The following is a 13,043-nucleotide window of genomic DNA, read 5'->3' on the forward strand; positions in this document are numbered from 1 at the left end:
TCCGTCACGAAGCTAAGCAGACGCGGTGCTGTCTATGTAGCGTCGTCGGCGCGAAATGCAGCGTGTCGCATTTCGAGCCGGTTACCGCCGGGCTTCGCCGACAGACGCTATCGCGCCTAGCGTCCCACCACGGCCGCCTGGATCGCGCGCCCGATTCAGGCGGCAGTGGTCAGACTATAGAATGCTCGCGTTTTGCTAGCGTAGCGTCGCTGCGCCCAGCGTGCGCGCGCGTCAACGTTACGTGCGCTCGCTGCCGTTTCGTTAGCCTCACATACACCAAGTTTGTTATTACGGCACGTGAATAGACGACGGAGATGTGTGTCACGTCCAAACATGATAATCATGACATTCGTGTCGTGTGAAACATGACTACATGCTACGCTCATAGCGTGCTCATGGCCGTTTCGCTAGCTGCAACTATACCAAATTTGTTATCAGGTGTTGTGAATAGATGACGATGGTAAATGACACGTCCAAATGTGATAATCATGACATGAAAGTCATGTACGGCATAACTTACCTCCGCCTTGTAATTTGTGCTGATTTTAAAGTGTCATATGAACCTTTCTCATTCGCGCTTCGCATATCAGCGATTCCCACTGCACGTGGGAATCATAGAGAAAGAAGAAGACAAGAGCGGACACTCCGCGAAACCTGGCCTCAGGAAGTGCGTCACGACTACGTAACGAACTAGTGCTCTCACCAAACGTCAGAGGGCGCAAGCGCAAAAAAAAAAAACAGTTATAATCAATGCAACAGAATTGTTTTTACAAAATAATAATTATACGCCCAAATTTGGTATGATTTTTATACATAAAAACAATTTATTCAACACACCTTACGCCATCATTTTTCTTCAGCCGTACTGTCATAAACACCATCTACCCAGCGACAAGCCCATGCATGACTGACAGCGAGAAGCTTTCGTCGCTTTCGTCAACGTCGGCTGCGTCGGCGTTTTCGTGCGTGAGATAACAGGTGAGGCACGTTTTCAAGCGAAGCTTGTTGAATGACATGTTTTTGGTCTTGTTGGGTCATTTTTTTCAGAAAACGGTTGCACTTGCGCGAATAAGACACCATGCAACAAACATAGAAAGATGCACACACACACGTTGCGCTTCGTGTGTGCGAGTTTGTTTCTTACGTGGCGTCTCATTCACGCAGTTGTAACCTTTTTCTGAAGCTTGTAAGGACGGGGAGGTTCGCTAAAAAGAAAGTTTGCGGCTCTATGCGGCGGCTAGACGGGAACATTGTGCAACGTATGCAGTATAGCAAAGGCGACGGGTGCCGCGTCTGCCACGGACGCGAGCGTCTGTGCGCGCTTGAGCCATAGCCTCCTCTATAACTTTGTGCCCGAGCGGTCGGTCCCTCAGCGCCGTCCCCCGAGCTATTATGGGATGCGAGCGCTCCTGGCGGAGCGCCGAGGCGCAAAACGAGAGAATGGATGGCAGCTATGGAGAAAAAACCTTGAGTAACTACCGAAAGGGCAAAAATGAAATAAGGAGGGAGGCATTTTACGATAATTCAAGGGGAAGCGCTTTACTGTTTGAAGCGAGATCGGGTTGCCTTAGAACGCGTAGTTATAAAGCAAGATTCAGTAAAGAAGAAGAACAATGCACATGCTGCGGGAAAGATAAGGAAACGGCGGAGCATGTTCTGATTGAATGTGGAGATATCCACCCAGGTGTACTCCTGTATCCGTCAACTGAGCTCGTAATGGTTCTAAATTCTCTAAAGAATTACGCGGAAGTTTTCCTCGCAAGAGCGAGAAAGATGAATCAGCCACTGAAGGCTGCCGTTGACAACGCCGCGCAAATACTACAGAAACGTGACAAACTCAAGTGCTCGACCCCGGGACATCATAAAAAACTTTTGGAGGTTGTGCTCGTGAAGTTTCTCCGCCCACTTTTTCTGAACTTCGCGACGAGTGTGACTGACAAACACGACTTGGCAAAAGATTTTCATGTCAAACCATTGTCTCGAAAAGTGCTCAAGCTTTGAGCGCGAAATCAAATAACAAAGCTCACATTGCATTCTGCATACAGTGCTTGTGTTAAAAATTTGGTGTGTGCGCACTTCTTAACGTATACGCATAATCCAATGCAATGTAGACGGTTTCTAGACCGTCATAAACGCAAGCGTGCATAGGCCGCGTCGTCTGCTGTTATTATGGGATTGGTGCGGCATCTGGCGGCGAGCGCCAAAACTATAAGGGACGGATGGCGCGTATGTATTTAGCGCTAATGCGCGGGCACAAAAAAATATAGGAGGCTATGGCTGAGCATAGCTGGGCAGCTATGTCATAGGCTCGGTGGCTCGGTGCAAAATATTGAGAAGCGTTCGCTGGGCCTCGCAAGCTTCACAACGCGTTTCCCGAAGGCTCGGAACACGAATAATTCTTGGTGTGCCGGAGGTAAATCTGGACTAGCCAAGTGACCATCATCTTCGTTTCTTCGCTAGCCTTGTGCCACTAGTGCAAGCTGCCCACAATATTTTTTTGACGTTTCGAATATAATTTTACCGCACAAATTTCAACTACGATTTTTCTTCCCAATTTACTGCTGATACTGCGTACGCGCGAAGGTGTTATACAGTTCCCAGGCCGCGATACCATTGCATTACAAGGGATAGCGGCCTGGAAACTTCTGAAGATCTTTGTACGTGGTCTTGACGTCTATCTTTGTAAGTCAGAGTTTTATGGGTCAGAGATGTATCACTGGTTTTGTATTGTGCATCGATTAGCTAATCATTCAAAGGAGTTTGCTGGTACACTTATGACGTGCACATATCTTTTTCGTAATTTGACAGCGAAGCATCCACTTACTAACATTTTCAGACCGTGCTGATGCCATGCCGTCCGGCGGTCCAAGATACGGCAGCTACTGCTGTGTATCGTGGTGCTTCAACAATGGCAGAACCCACAAGAAGCCTGGGACGAGTTTCTTCCGCATACCACGGGACGGCAGGTGTGTTAAAGCTTTTGTATGGTTTGCATGTCTTTAGGCTTACTGTTCGTACTTGCTCAGTGAGGGTAACAATTAAAAATCACTATTCAAGCACTTCCCCTTTCAGCTGATAGTTCATTGCCAATGCAGGATGAAAGCATGGATGTAGTATGCTGGACGCGATGATCTTCCGAGTAAGCCGGCCAGCCTATTGTATGCAACGTACAGGGTTTGTAGCAACCATTTTACTGCTCAAAGTTTCATGGACCCTGGGCACACAAGGCTTACAAGAATGGCTGTTCCCAGTGTGCAACCAGCAGCACCATGTAAGTGATTGACTGAAACTCAAATATGTGCAATAGCAGCCACTTGTATTGAATCAGTGGCAACAGTTAACCGCGAAGATCTTTGTAGCCGATGGAGAAACCTCACTATACAAGTAACACTTGGAAAGTCTTAAATTTTGTGAATTGTGGGCTATTACCTTCCTAACAGCGGCTTTACGTGTCTGTCGTTTTTTGATGCTCTTGACCTGCGCAACTTGTTTTGAAAGACTTTAAAGGGCTATGTCACGTTATCTTCAAGCCTGAGTGCACATGTACATATACCTTTCATCAGTGAAAGCTGGCACGGTTGATAATTCCAAAAATCACAAATTACTTGTTTCCTAATTGGTGCCTTCTCTTTTCTTCCACGTTCGACCAATTTATGCGTTTGAAAGAGCTGCTTAAGTTTCCCCATGCTACAAGCTTTGTACCTTTTACCAACTGCACATATATGCAGGTTCTCTGAGCGTTGCTTCACATAGTGACTGTGACATGACTGCATAAGCTGCACTGAAAGGTGCGGATGAGCTTCAGTTTGTGTTATTTTAAGCCTCTTACTGACACATTGTCGTAATTTCGTTTCTTTAGGACCTGCGGTAGAGGCTTCAAAAAGCAGCTCCCACACATTGAGGTGCCCCGATGAGCAGGGTGCGTTCAGTGTCGCGATTTCTTTTTTTACCCAAATTGACTGTTGAACAAACCTCTGCAGGTGGCAGCTCCCCTGTAGCTGGTGAAAGAATTTCCGCTGACTTTGTCTTGCCGGAGAAAACCTTAACCAGTCATTCAGCTGTCACAAAAGGAACTTGTGTTACCGGTAAGTTGTATGTTCACTTCAACACCAGAGTGGATTGATATAGAGACTTCCGCAGGCCGCTCGCAAGAATGTTCCGACAGCACTGTCCGGGGCACTGAACAAGCTTCACAAGACCCTCCAGAAGACGTCTCCGCCAACAGCTCCACGCCTGAGTGCTCTAGAGAAAATGGTGACTATGCTTTTATTGCAGCTGTTTTTAATGTGATATTTTGTGTTTAGGACATTCTGAGGAAACTATCCTCAAAAGGACACTACGTGTGCACTTACAAAATGTAAGGGTGGGCTCTCAGTGATTTTCATTTTTTTTGTGCATTGTCAACATTGTGAACGGTTTGTTTTTAGGTAGTGGAATCGAAAACTTTGCACCACAGAAAGTTGTGCACCTTGGGTCCGAAAGAGCGAGAAAAGTGCTCGTATGGGATTAGTTGTTCTTCGCTTTTACATCGATTTTTTTGTTTATTGCAGTGCGTTCCTGTGTGCCAGCGACAATGTCTCCATCAATGAAGTACGAGCAAACCATTAAACATCTGCAAGCCAAAGTAGCAGCACAGCGGAAAACTATCAAAAGACTGCGGAGACAGCCTCACCAAGCACCGTCATCGACTTCAAAGGCCCTTGGAGTTATCCGACCGCACGTCACCGAGGAGGCGTGATTCGCGACTTCATTGCTGTGTATATGTCACTTCTTCCTTCATCAGCATTGTGCGCTGTGTTTTTGCCATAGATCCTTACTTACCCACTGGCCCGGTGTGTCATACTTCACCAGCTTCTCGGATTCTGCCAACTCTAGCGATGTGTGCGTTGTCTGTGTTCTCTCTGTATTTGTTACAATATTTGTTACAATTTATTTGTAAGGCGAGGTGCATTTGTTGTCTACCTTTGTCATATTGTGCTTTTTATATTCTCAGACTCTACCTTACCTTTGAATAAAACATTGCGGATACTCTGTCTCTTTGACTGATATATACATTGATCACTTGTTCCAAAAGAAAAACACAAGCCCGAAGAATAAAACCGTAGTGAATTATCATTAACTGCATCTCTTTTATTATAACTTAATCAAAATAAAAATTATGTCACGACCAATTCGCACGAACCACTGAACAAAACAAAACAGGGAATCGCTAAATCAAAACGACCTACAAAAACTATCCATTTGGGCGATGAATAGTGGTCTGAAATCATGAACTTTCGTCATAGCCAAACGTCGGTTATGCAAAGTAAAAAGTAATTCAAAATTTGCGCCAGTGAAACCGAAACAGGAAGCGCACGCCACTTGCTCTCACCAACCACTAGGTGTGCTAGGGTCGATTGGGCCGCTTGGGTCTACGGGAGTGTCCACTCTTAACCTTTATTTCTCTATGTGGGAATTGCCAATTTTTTTAACACATTCTGAGACTCCTCATATGCGAGGACCACGGCATGGCTTTATGCTCTCTCATAGTAGAGTATCAAGTACTCTAAACCGTTAACCAGTTTACCTAAACACAACAGGGGTTCAGGAAGTGTGACGCTTACGGGACGCCTTTGTGCTCTCCCATAGTATAGTACTCTAAATTGGTAATCGCTGTTTCTAAACACATGTTCATATTTCTCCTAAACATCATTTTTCTGTGTCCACCTTATAGTGTACATGACTGGTACGTCTTTCTGCACTCCAATAGTAGAATACCAAGTACTCTGAATCGTTAAAAACGTTTTTTTTTATAATCACACATCTGTTCAGAAAGCACGGGACGGCTTCATGCTCTCCCGTAGTAGAGTACCATGCACTCTAAATTCTTATCCACTTTTTGTAAACACACTGTACATAGCGTTTGTTTTTTAGAAAAAGGATAATAGTCTTTCTTGAGATATTTCCACGCAGAAATTTTGACCTGTTTGTCTCTTCTGGTTTGTGTGTCCATATGATGGTCTCGGGACGTTAAACCCCACATATCAATCATAAATCAAGTCGGTGGTTTGTGTGTCACACGATTCAACCACCTGGCACTTCCTCAACGCCCAGCCATCTTCATCTGTTTGCTTCATTCATACTCTTAATGATTGTCAAACAAAAAGCAATTATTACGCATAATTGAAGTAAACATCAATACGAAAGTATTTGGTAGTTTGTATTTTATTTTTAAATTGCATAGATACGTAATTCTAAAGACTGCAGTGCTCATTACGGTGCGCTGACAATGCGACGCTGGGAAAGATAAAGTGGTGGGTGTTTCCTAAGCTTCACTAGAACGACCCGCTGCTGCCACCTACCAGTGGCTTTGCCTTCCATAAAAACTTACGTTTCTTGAAGCTACTGTCAGATGGCGTCCATATCTTACGCAGTGCCTACTCACCGATGTTCGCAAGGAGAACGTCAAATAAACGTTTTATTTGAAGACCCAGGCAGAGGACTCATCTTTCGACGACCTTTGCCAGCAAAGCACACTGATATGCAGGCAATGTCTGTTTTTTTTTTTTCAGTTCGTGCTGTTGGACACTAGCTAGCCCAACGTCTTTCACTTTACGCACCGACACAGAAACTCGACTATGAGGCGTAAAGTGGTGGTGCAACTCAGATCAAGCTTGACTAATTAAGTTAGCACTAGAAATCGCACGTTTACACGACCATGCCGCATTCGGTAGAACCGACCTGCTTTCATATATTGATGGCGTCACTACACTTTTAATCAGGTGCCGGATAAAATTGCAACCGGGAAACTAGGCAAACGGTGAGTTTGACACTTTGCTGTATTTTTCACTGCTCCCAGGACGTAATTAAGAGCATATGAGTTGTCAGTGAGTGAACATTAATATCCGCTCAAAGACCAGATGTGTTCTTAGTGCAAGCAAAGTCGATGCTATTTATGGGTAAGCCCTATAGCATGGAGTTTGCTATTACTTTTTGATACTGTATAAATTGAGATAGTGCCTAAACAAGGTGCCGGAAACTTTATTGCTTTTATGAGACAAACTCCGACCATTCAAAATCCAGAATTTCACATGAACAGCCTGCTTCCATTAAGACGAGAACTCAAGAAATACGGTCCAAAATTTACTATATAGTTTCATATACACCACAATACTTCACGACATCTCAAAAATACAAATAATAATGTAGTCTTACATAAAAATCTCAAGTCAGCAAGTGTCACGTACATCACTTAGATGAATTATTGCGTACCGACACAAGAGTTAACACAACGTAAACTAGCAATCGGATATATGTGTCGTGAAGGTGATGTCGAGTTAAAACGTGACACACGTCGTGAAATGTAACAGGCAAGGCAACCGTTAAGGTTTACCGTTAAGACAACAGGCAAAGTCATCGGTCGCATGCATAAATGGGCTGGAACGCTCTTTTATTGTTTCTCTTCGATTTTATCTCTACATGCAGTTCCTCAACAGCCTCCGGTACTAAGGGACTCCCAAGGAAACCTACTGCTTGGGACAGCGGGGCCTTACGCTGAGGGAGACACAGTGCGACTGACTTGCGCCGTGTCTGCAGGTTTGAAGACCCTATATGATCACTTCACTCGGTTATTGACGAAACAACTTTGTATTTGTTATATTTTTTATTTTGATAGCAATAACATGGATACTATCGGGTGATTTTGCGGTTGCCGTCATTTTCCGGATATGTATATGTACTTATGTATGCAAACAAGGCATAAAGAAAAAAAATTTCACCATCTCCCAGAGGGGACCATGAGGTGATGTGGAGCATCGCGAAGAGTTTCAATGGTGTTTTTAACTGTTGTGTTTACCGGTTTGCGGTGATACCTTTGCGGTGAGCCTTGCGGGTTAATACGCCGTAACTTGGTTCGCTACCATGAATCGCGGGAACGTTGTGTTGGAAACGATCTTACACATCACCCCGTGGTCTCTTCAGGGAGATAGTGTAATTCTTTAGGTAACGTGCACGCTGCGAATTTTTATTGTACAACTATAGAGCGATATAAAAGGTTAAGAGAGGACACTTCCATAAGCACCAGCGGCCGATTTCGGTTCTCAGCGCACCAAACGGGTGTGGTGAAACTTTGCAGCCTCAGAGATGGCAGACCGCAGAGAAAAAAAAAAAAGTCTCGAAGTCCATTTTGTAGTGTCTGGGATTATTATACCGCCACTGAGACCACTTTTATGTGCATGCTCGTCCCTGAGGCTATATTTTACTTTTTTAATGCGTTCTTTTCATGCATCGATGAGTTTTGTGTAAGCTGCACCGCTCAAGCGGCAAGCACACGATGCTAGTGTGTGTCTACGCACATATTTTGATTAAAGCATGAGAATCATTGGATGAGTGAAAGCTTTTATTTACAAGTGATAATCTTGGTAAGCACATTCGCAGCTTGTTAATGTTTGATAAGCGCAGGCACAAAGAGAGGTTCATTGCACTGCGGGGCACGAAGTTACAGCTGTCATATCATGATTGTAAATTGCACACAAGAAATGTACATAGAGGCAACAGTATAGAAAGAACAATAGCAGAGTAAAACTGCAATAAACGCACAAAACTACACATACAGTGCACAACGCGACACAGCAGTAGTTGCCTCAGCACGTGACTCCGTCATGAACAGAAAAAATAAAAGACAAATGTTGGCTACGTTTTCGTTCCTACTTTCGCAGTAATTTTCTACTACACACTTTACATCGTTCTTTCGAGAAAAACAGTCACAAGCGGTCGCCGCAGCAACAACAAAGCAGTTTTAGGTGACATGCAAGCCGTTAATGAGGCAGGAGTGTTTACTCAAATATTACGTGTAGCTTTATCTAACAAACATTTTTCTATATTCACCGCTTCTCTTTAATTGCGCTCGTTAGAGCGTCAAGCAATTTGCGAATAGTACAGATAGCGATACTCAGCATAGCTGCACTTTTAGCGAAATCTCACTCATGCAGTGAATTCTAATACATGTAGTGGCACAAAGAAAACCTAAGAACGCGAGTGATACGTGACTCAATTTTTGAGCCAAAAAAAAATTCTTGAATATGCGCTGCGAAGCGTTCCAGACAGTTTTCTTTCGCGTGAAGCAGTCCACGAAAAATGTACGCGAAGTGAAGAGCCCCCCAAAAAAAAATCTCTGTGCCGAAGAGCACAATGCCAGAAACGTTAGGTCATGGCTTCAATGACTAAATGCAATAAGCACTTAACATAGTATTCATGGTGCTAGTACCGAATAGCAGTCAAGCTGAAAGGCAGACGAAACAAGTGAAGACCACGACGCACGCCAGGCACGTTTTCGCACATTTTTTATAGCATCTCCCTGCGGCTGCCCGTACTCCTTCATTGCAGCAAATGCTCATGAACACGGAGCGTAACAACGTTGTCGTCGCTTCCACGCCATGCACACTCCTCTCACATCCGATTCGTGCCTGATCGAATTCAGGCTTCCAGGTCACTATCACATACGCAAAAACACGTAGGGTGCGTTCACACTTTACAAGTGAAAAGAAAACGATAACGCCACGAGCGAACGCACCAGCAGAAGCGACGGCGGATTCAGCTAGCTGTACACAAACGCGAGGCACGTTGGGGCCAAGGAGGATAAAAAAAATGCTGGAGTGGAAATGATTGCGCAGAAGTGAAGCCGTTCCTCTGGCAAGACGGAGGCTGTTGTGGCCATATTACTAGGGGCACGATAATGTATCACCGTTCAGCGATTAAAAACGAAGCGTTTCTCTCGCACGCCCAGCGAGTTTAATGCGGGAACTTTTTCGGGTCACATAGTGCTCCAAGTGCGTCTTACAGTTACTAGTTTTCCTTAGTGAGCCTCTAATTGGAGGCAAAGTTCTTTGAAGATTCAGTCATCCATACTCGTTTCTGTGTGTTATTTCGTCGGGAACAACTATCTTTTAATATAGAACAACGTAGCATTGACATAACATATCAAAGCCACTTGAGCTTTAAGTGGGCATTATGAGAAAAGAGCATGTTCAGCCATCTTGGCAGTGGCAAAAGGTGGCTTTACTTCTACTGGCAAGGCATTGCGGGAGCTTCCACTCCAGCAATTTTTCTTTAATCCTCCTTGGTTTGGGCATGCCGACTCGCTGCTGCTGCACCGTCTGATTCCCGAGTTCTCGGCGATCGTAATTCAAACCAGATTTTCGGTGAACAAGTCCTCGTTGAGGCTGTCAAGCTTCATAGTGCTGCACGGGTAGTTTGCGATCGGAGGCGATGCGGGCAAGGTTCTGTATGGCGTCTCATACCCCAGTTGGCAGGCCTTTGGGGTGGTTGGTAAGCAGTAAGTCATGTGGTGCCATCTTACGGCTGGGGTGAAGCTGCGTAGCTCAGCCACTTTTTGGCCCGAGTGACCACTCTTGTCAATGTTGAGTTACTCTATGGTACAACAACGCGCAGGAGAAATCTCCAACCAGCACTCCTTGAGGACAAGGTGTAGTGCCTATAGACCAATTCAGTGTTTACAAACAAGGGCCCTCGATGGCATCCGGTTTTGTTCACAGATGTACCTTAATAGCATCGGTGGACAACAAGGGCTTTACAAAATAGCCCGCTGATTTTCTACCGTGTCCTTTCTTTGTTGGGTACAATATATTCAAGTAATTGTTCTTTTGAAGTGCATAAAAGGTATGAAACATTCTCTTCTACCTAACGCACGTTCCTTTTATGTGAAAAACGAAAGAGACGCTTTCCTTATCCTTGAAAAGAACTTGAAAACGTGCTTTCAGTTTCGACGTTAGGAGCTGGCAAATGAGGTGACTGGAAGTTTTGAAGGGTACAAAGCTTGAAACTTGTAAACCATATATATATATATATATATGATCTAACAGACATTAATGCCAAGGGATGCAAAGGGGAAGTTATTGGAACCAAAGCTGAATAGGAAGAAAGAAGTGGGTGAAAAAATAACTAGCCGTGAGCAGGAATCGAACCTACGACCTTCGAATAACGCGTTATTTGAAGGTCGTATATATATATATATATATATATATATATATATATATATATATATATATATATATATATATATATATATATATATATATATATATATATATATATATATATATATATATATATATATATTAAGAAACTCGCTAGCAGACACTACATGCGTCGGCTTGGCGAGACGCCGCGGGGAGGAATGCCAAGAGGAGAGCAGTGGGGGAGCGAGCGCAGGTTAGCAGACGCTCCCCGCGTCGTCGTTGCGAGGCAGGACAGGGGAAAACCTAGGAGATGACAAAGAGAGAAAGGATGCGCATGAGCGATGGGGGAGCGAGCGTAAGCAGTTTGTAGGAGATAGGTGGAGAGAGTAACGCGCATTTGTTGGAGACGGAGGAGGAGGAGAGTCACGCATGCGTATTGTGAGCGCAGTCAATTGGTGCGTGACAACCGCGTAATATACCTGCGAGCAAGAGATGCTCCGCATCGGAAAATCAGTAGATAAAAAATGCCCCCACCTCCCCGCAGGGAATCGTGAAGAAATGCGAAGGCATTTCTTGCGCCGTGAGAGTGTACAGCTGTAGTCAATTCGCCTTCAACACTGTCATCGCCCCGAGATGCGCTCAGCCAGCGAACGGTCGAGAGTGAGGAGCGAGCGGGCGGGAGAGGGGTGCCAGTGTTTTCGGCTCGACGTTGGCTTTAAACAGCGGTGTCTCGAGCACACATTTCCGGATGTTCTTGATAGGTGCCCAGCCAGCGAGCGGTCGAGAGTGGGGCGACGGGAGGAGAGAGAGAGCGAATGTCGAGAGAAACACTTACCGTCTCCTACACTTTCTTGCACAACATGCTCCAGTTGCTAAGGGTGAATATAAGCACGCGCGCCCGCATCTGTTGCTAAGGGAGAAGGAGTGAGAGCGAAGAGATAACACCTTATGGTGCGCGGACGCTGCGGACAACGCTGGATGCCTGACTTAGCCAGACTAAGAAATGCCTTCGCCTTTAAAAATTCCAAAGACATACCCGATTCGCTCCTTTATCGAACATCACCTCTGCCAGATGGGAGGCGGCAATCCGCAGCTCGTCCTTGGCAGATCAGCTCTGGGCTGTCCTCCACCAAGCCCGCAAGGCGGCTGAGGAGCTCGGCATCTCAGTTCCCACGTGGGAGCGGCCCGCAACAATGTGATCCTGGTTTTAGAGGAGCCAATAGAAGTTTATCCAATCCTATTCCGGGGGATCGAATCGGCGACCCCTCGCTACGCAGCTCACTGCGCTAGCGAACCCAGCCACGTGCCATGCTTGTGCCTGTGGTAAAACTGCGGGTTATTTGCCGCTCGCGGTACGCAGATCTCGTAACAGCTTGAGCACATTTTTTGTTGTCAACGCTCTTATATTTTCTTTCAAGCTGAACTACTGTGTCGTTTCGGAGGTAAAAGAGAGGCACAGAGACACAAACAAAGAAAGAACATGTGGTCTCTCATTAATTTTTCAGATATAAGGAACGTGCGTAAAGTTAATTGAAATCTTCTTATAATATTTATGTAGCTGAAGAGAACATATATTTGATTATATTTTGCCAAATAAAGAAAAGAAAGGGTAGAAAATCAGCGGGCTATTTTCTAAAGCTCTCTTGCCCACCGAGTGTACTTCAAGCCTCTAAACCTTCAAAAAAGTTCAGCATTTGGCGAAGGCCTTCGACAGGGTCGAAGTATCCAATGGGCTTGCGTGGGGCCCACAGGACGGCTTTTTGCTCTCCCATAGTAGAGTACCAGGTACTCTAAGTCGTTGACAACTTTTTCCAAACACACAGATCTGCGCTTCCTCGTCTTTTCCTCATCTGCCGCATGCAAAGTGGAGGACGTGTGCGAGCATTTCTTTCGAAAATGGTTGAAGTTTCGAATTTTATAATTATCGCGGCTGTTCTCAAGCACAGTCTAAAAAATGCTTTGTTGCAATACATATGACGATGTGCGGAACTTTTTCATTGCTTTGGGGTGATACTGTGAGTTGGGTTCACAGAACACATCCCGAGAAATGGGCAAGCGGTAATTTCGACAGTGATGACGCGACTGCGT

The 13,043-nt window shown here is 45.0% G+C and overlaps 1 protein-coding gene and 1 long non-coding RNA gene across 4 annotated transcripts in view; both read left to right on the forward strand.

The window, feature by feature from the left end:
* Positions 1 to 13,043, forward strand: part of LOC119164945 (hemicentin-2) — a 144,294-nt gene that overhangs the window by 122,203 nt on the left and 9,048 nt on the right. For both annotated transcript variants that reach the window (XM_075873368.1, XM_075873367.1), the window contains exon 3: positions 7,465 to 7,575. In XM_075873368.1, the coding sequence (XP_075729483.1) occupies positions 7,465 to 7,575 (111 nt within the window). The remainder of the gene's footprint in view (positions 1 to 7,464; positions 7,576 to 13,043) is intronic.
* LOC142771627 (uncharacterized) lies at positions 872 to 5,028 on the forward strand. Of its 2 annotated transcripts, XR_012886030.1 has the most exons (5): positions 872 to 978; positions 2,837 to 3,919; positions 3,981 to 4,085; positions 4,141 to 4,254; positions 4,551 to 5,028. It is a non-coding gene; the product is annotated as an uncharacterized LOC142771627 (long non-coding RNA). The 2 variants fall into 2 exon arrangements; XR_012886029.1 differs by having other exon boundaries at positions 2,837 to 4,085.

The sequence above is a fragment of the Rhipicephalus microplus genome, chromosome 9, assembly GCF_043290135.1.
Source record: "Rhipicephalus microplus isolate Deutch F79 chromosome 9, USDA_Rmic, whole genome shotgun sequence".
NCBI classification, from domain to species: domain Eukaryota; kingdom Metazoa; phylum Arthropoda; class Arachnida; order Ixodida; family Ixodidae; genus Rhipicephalus; species Rhipicephalus microplus.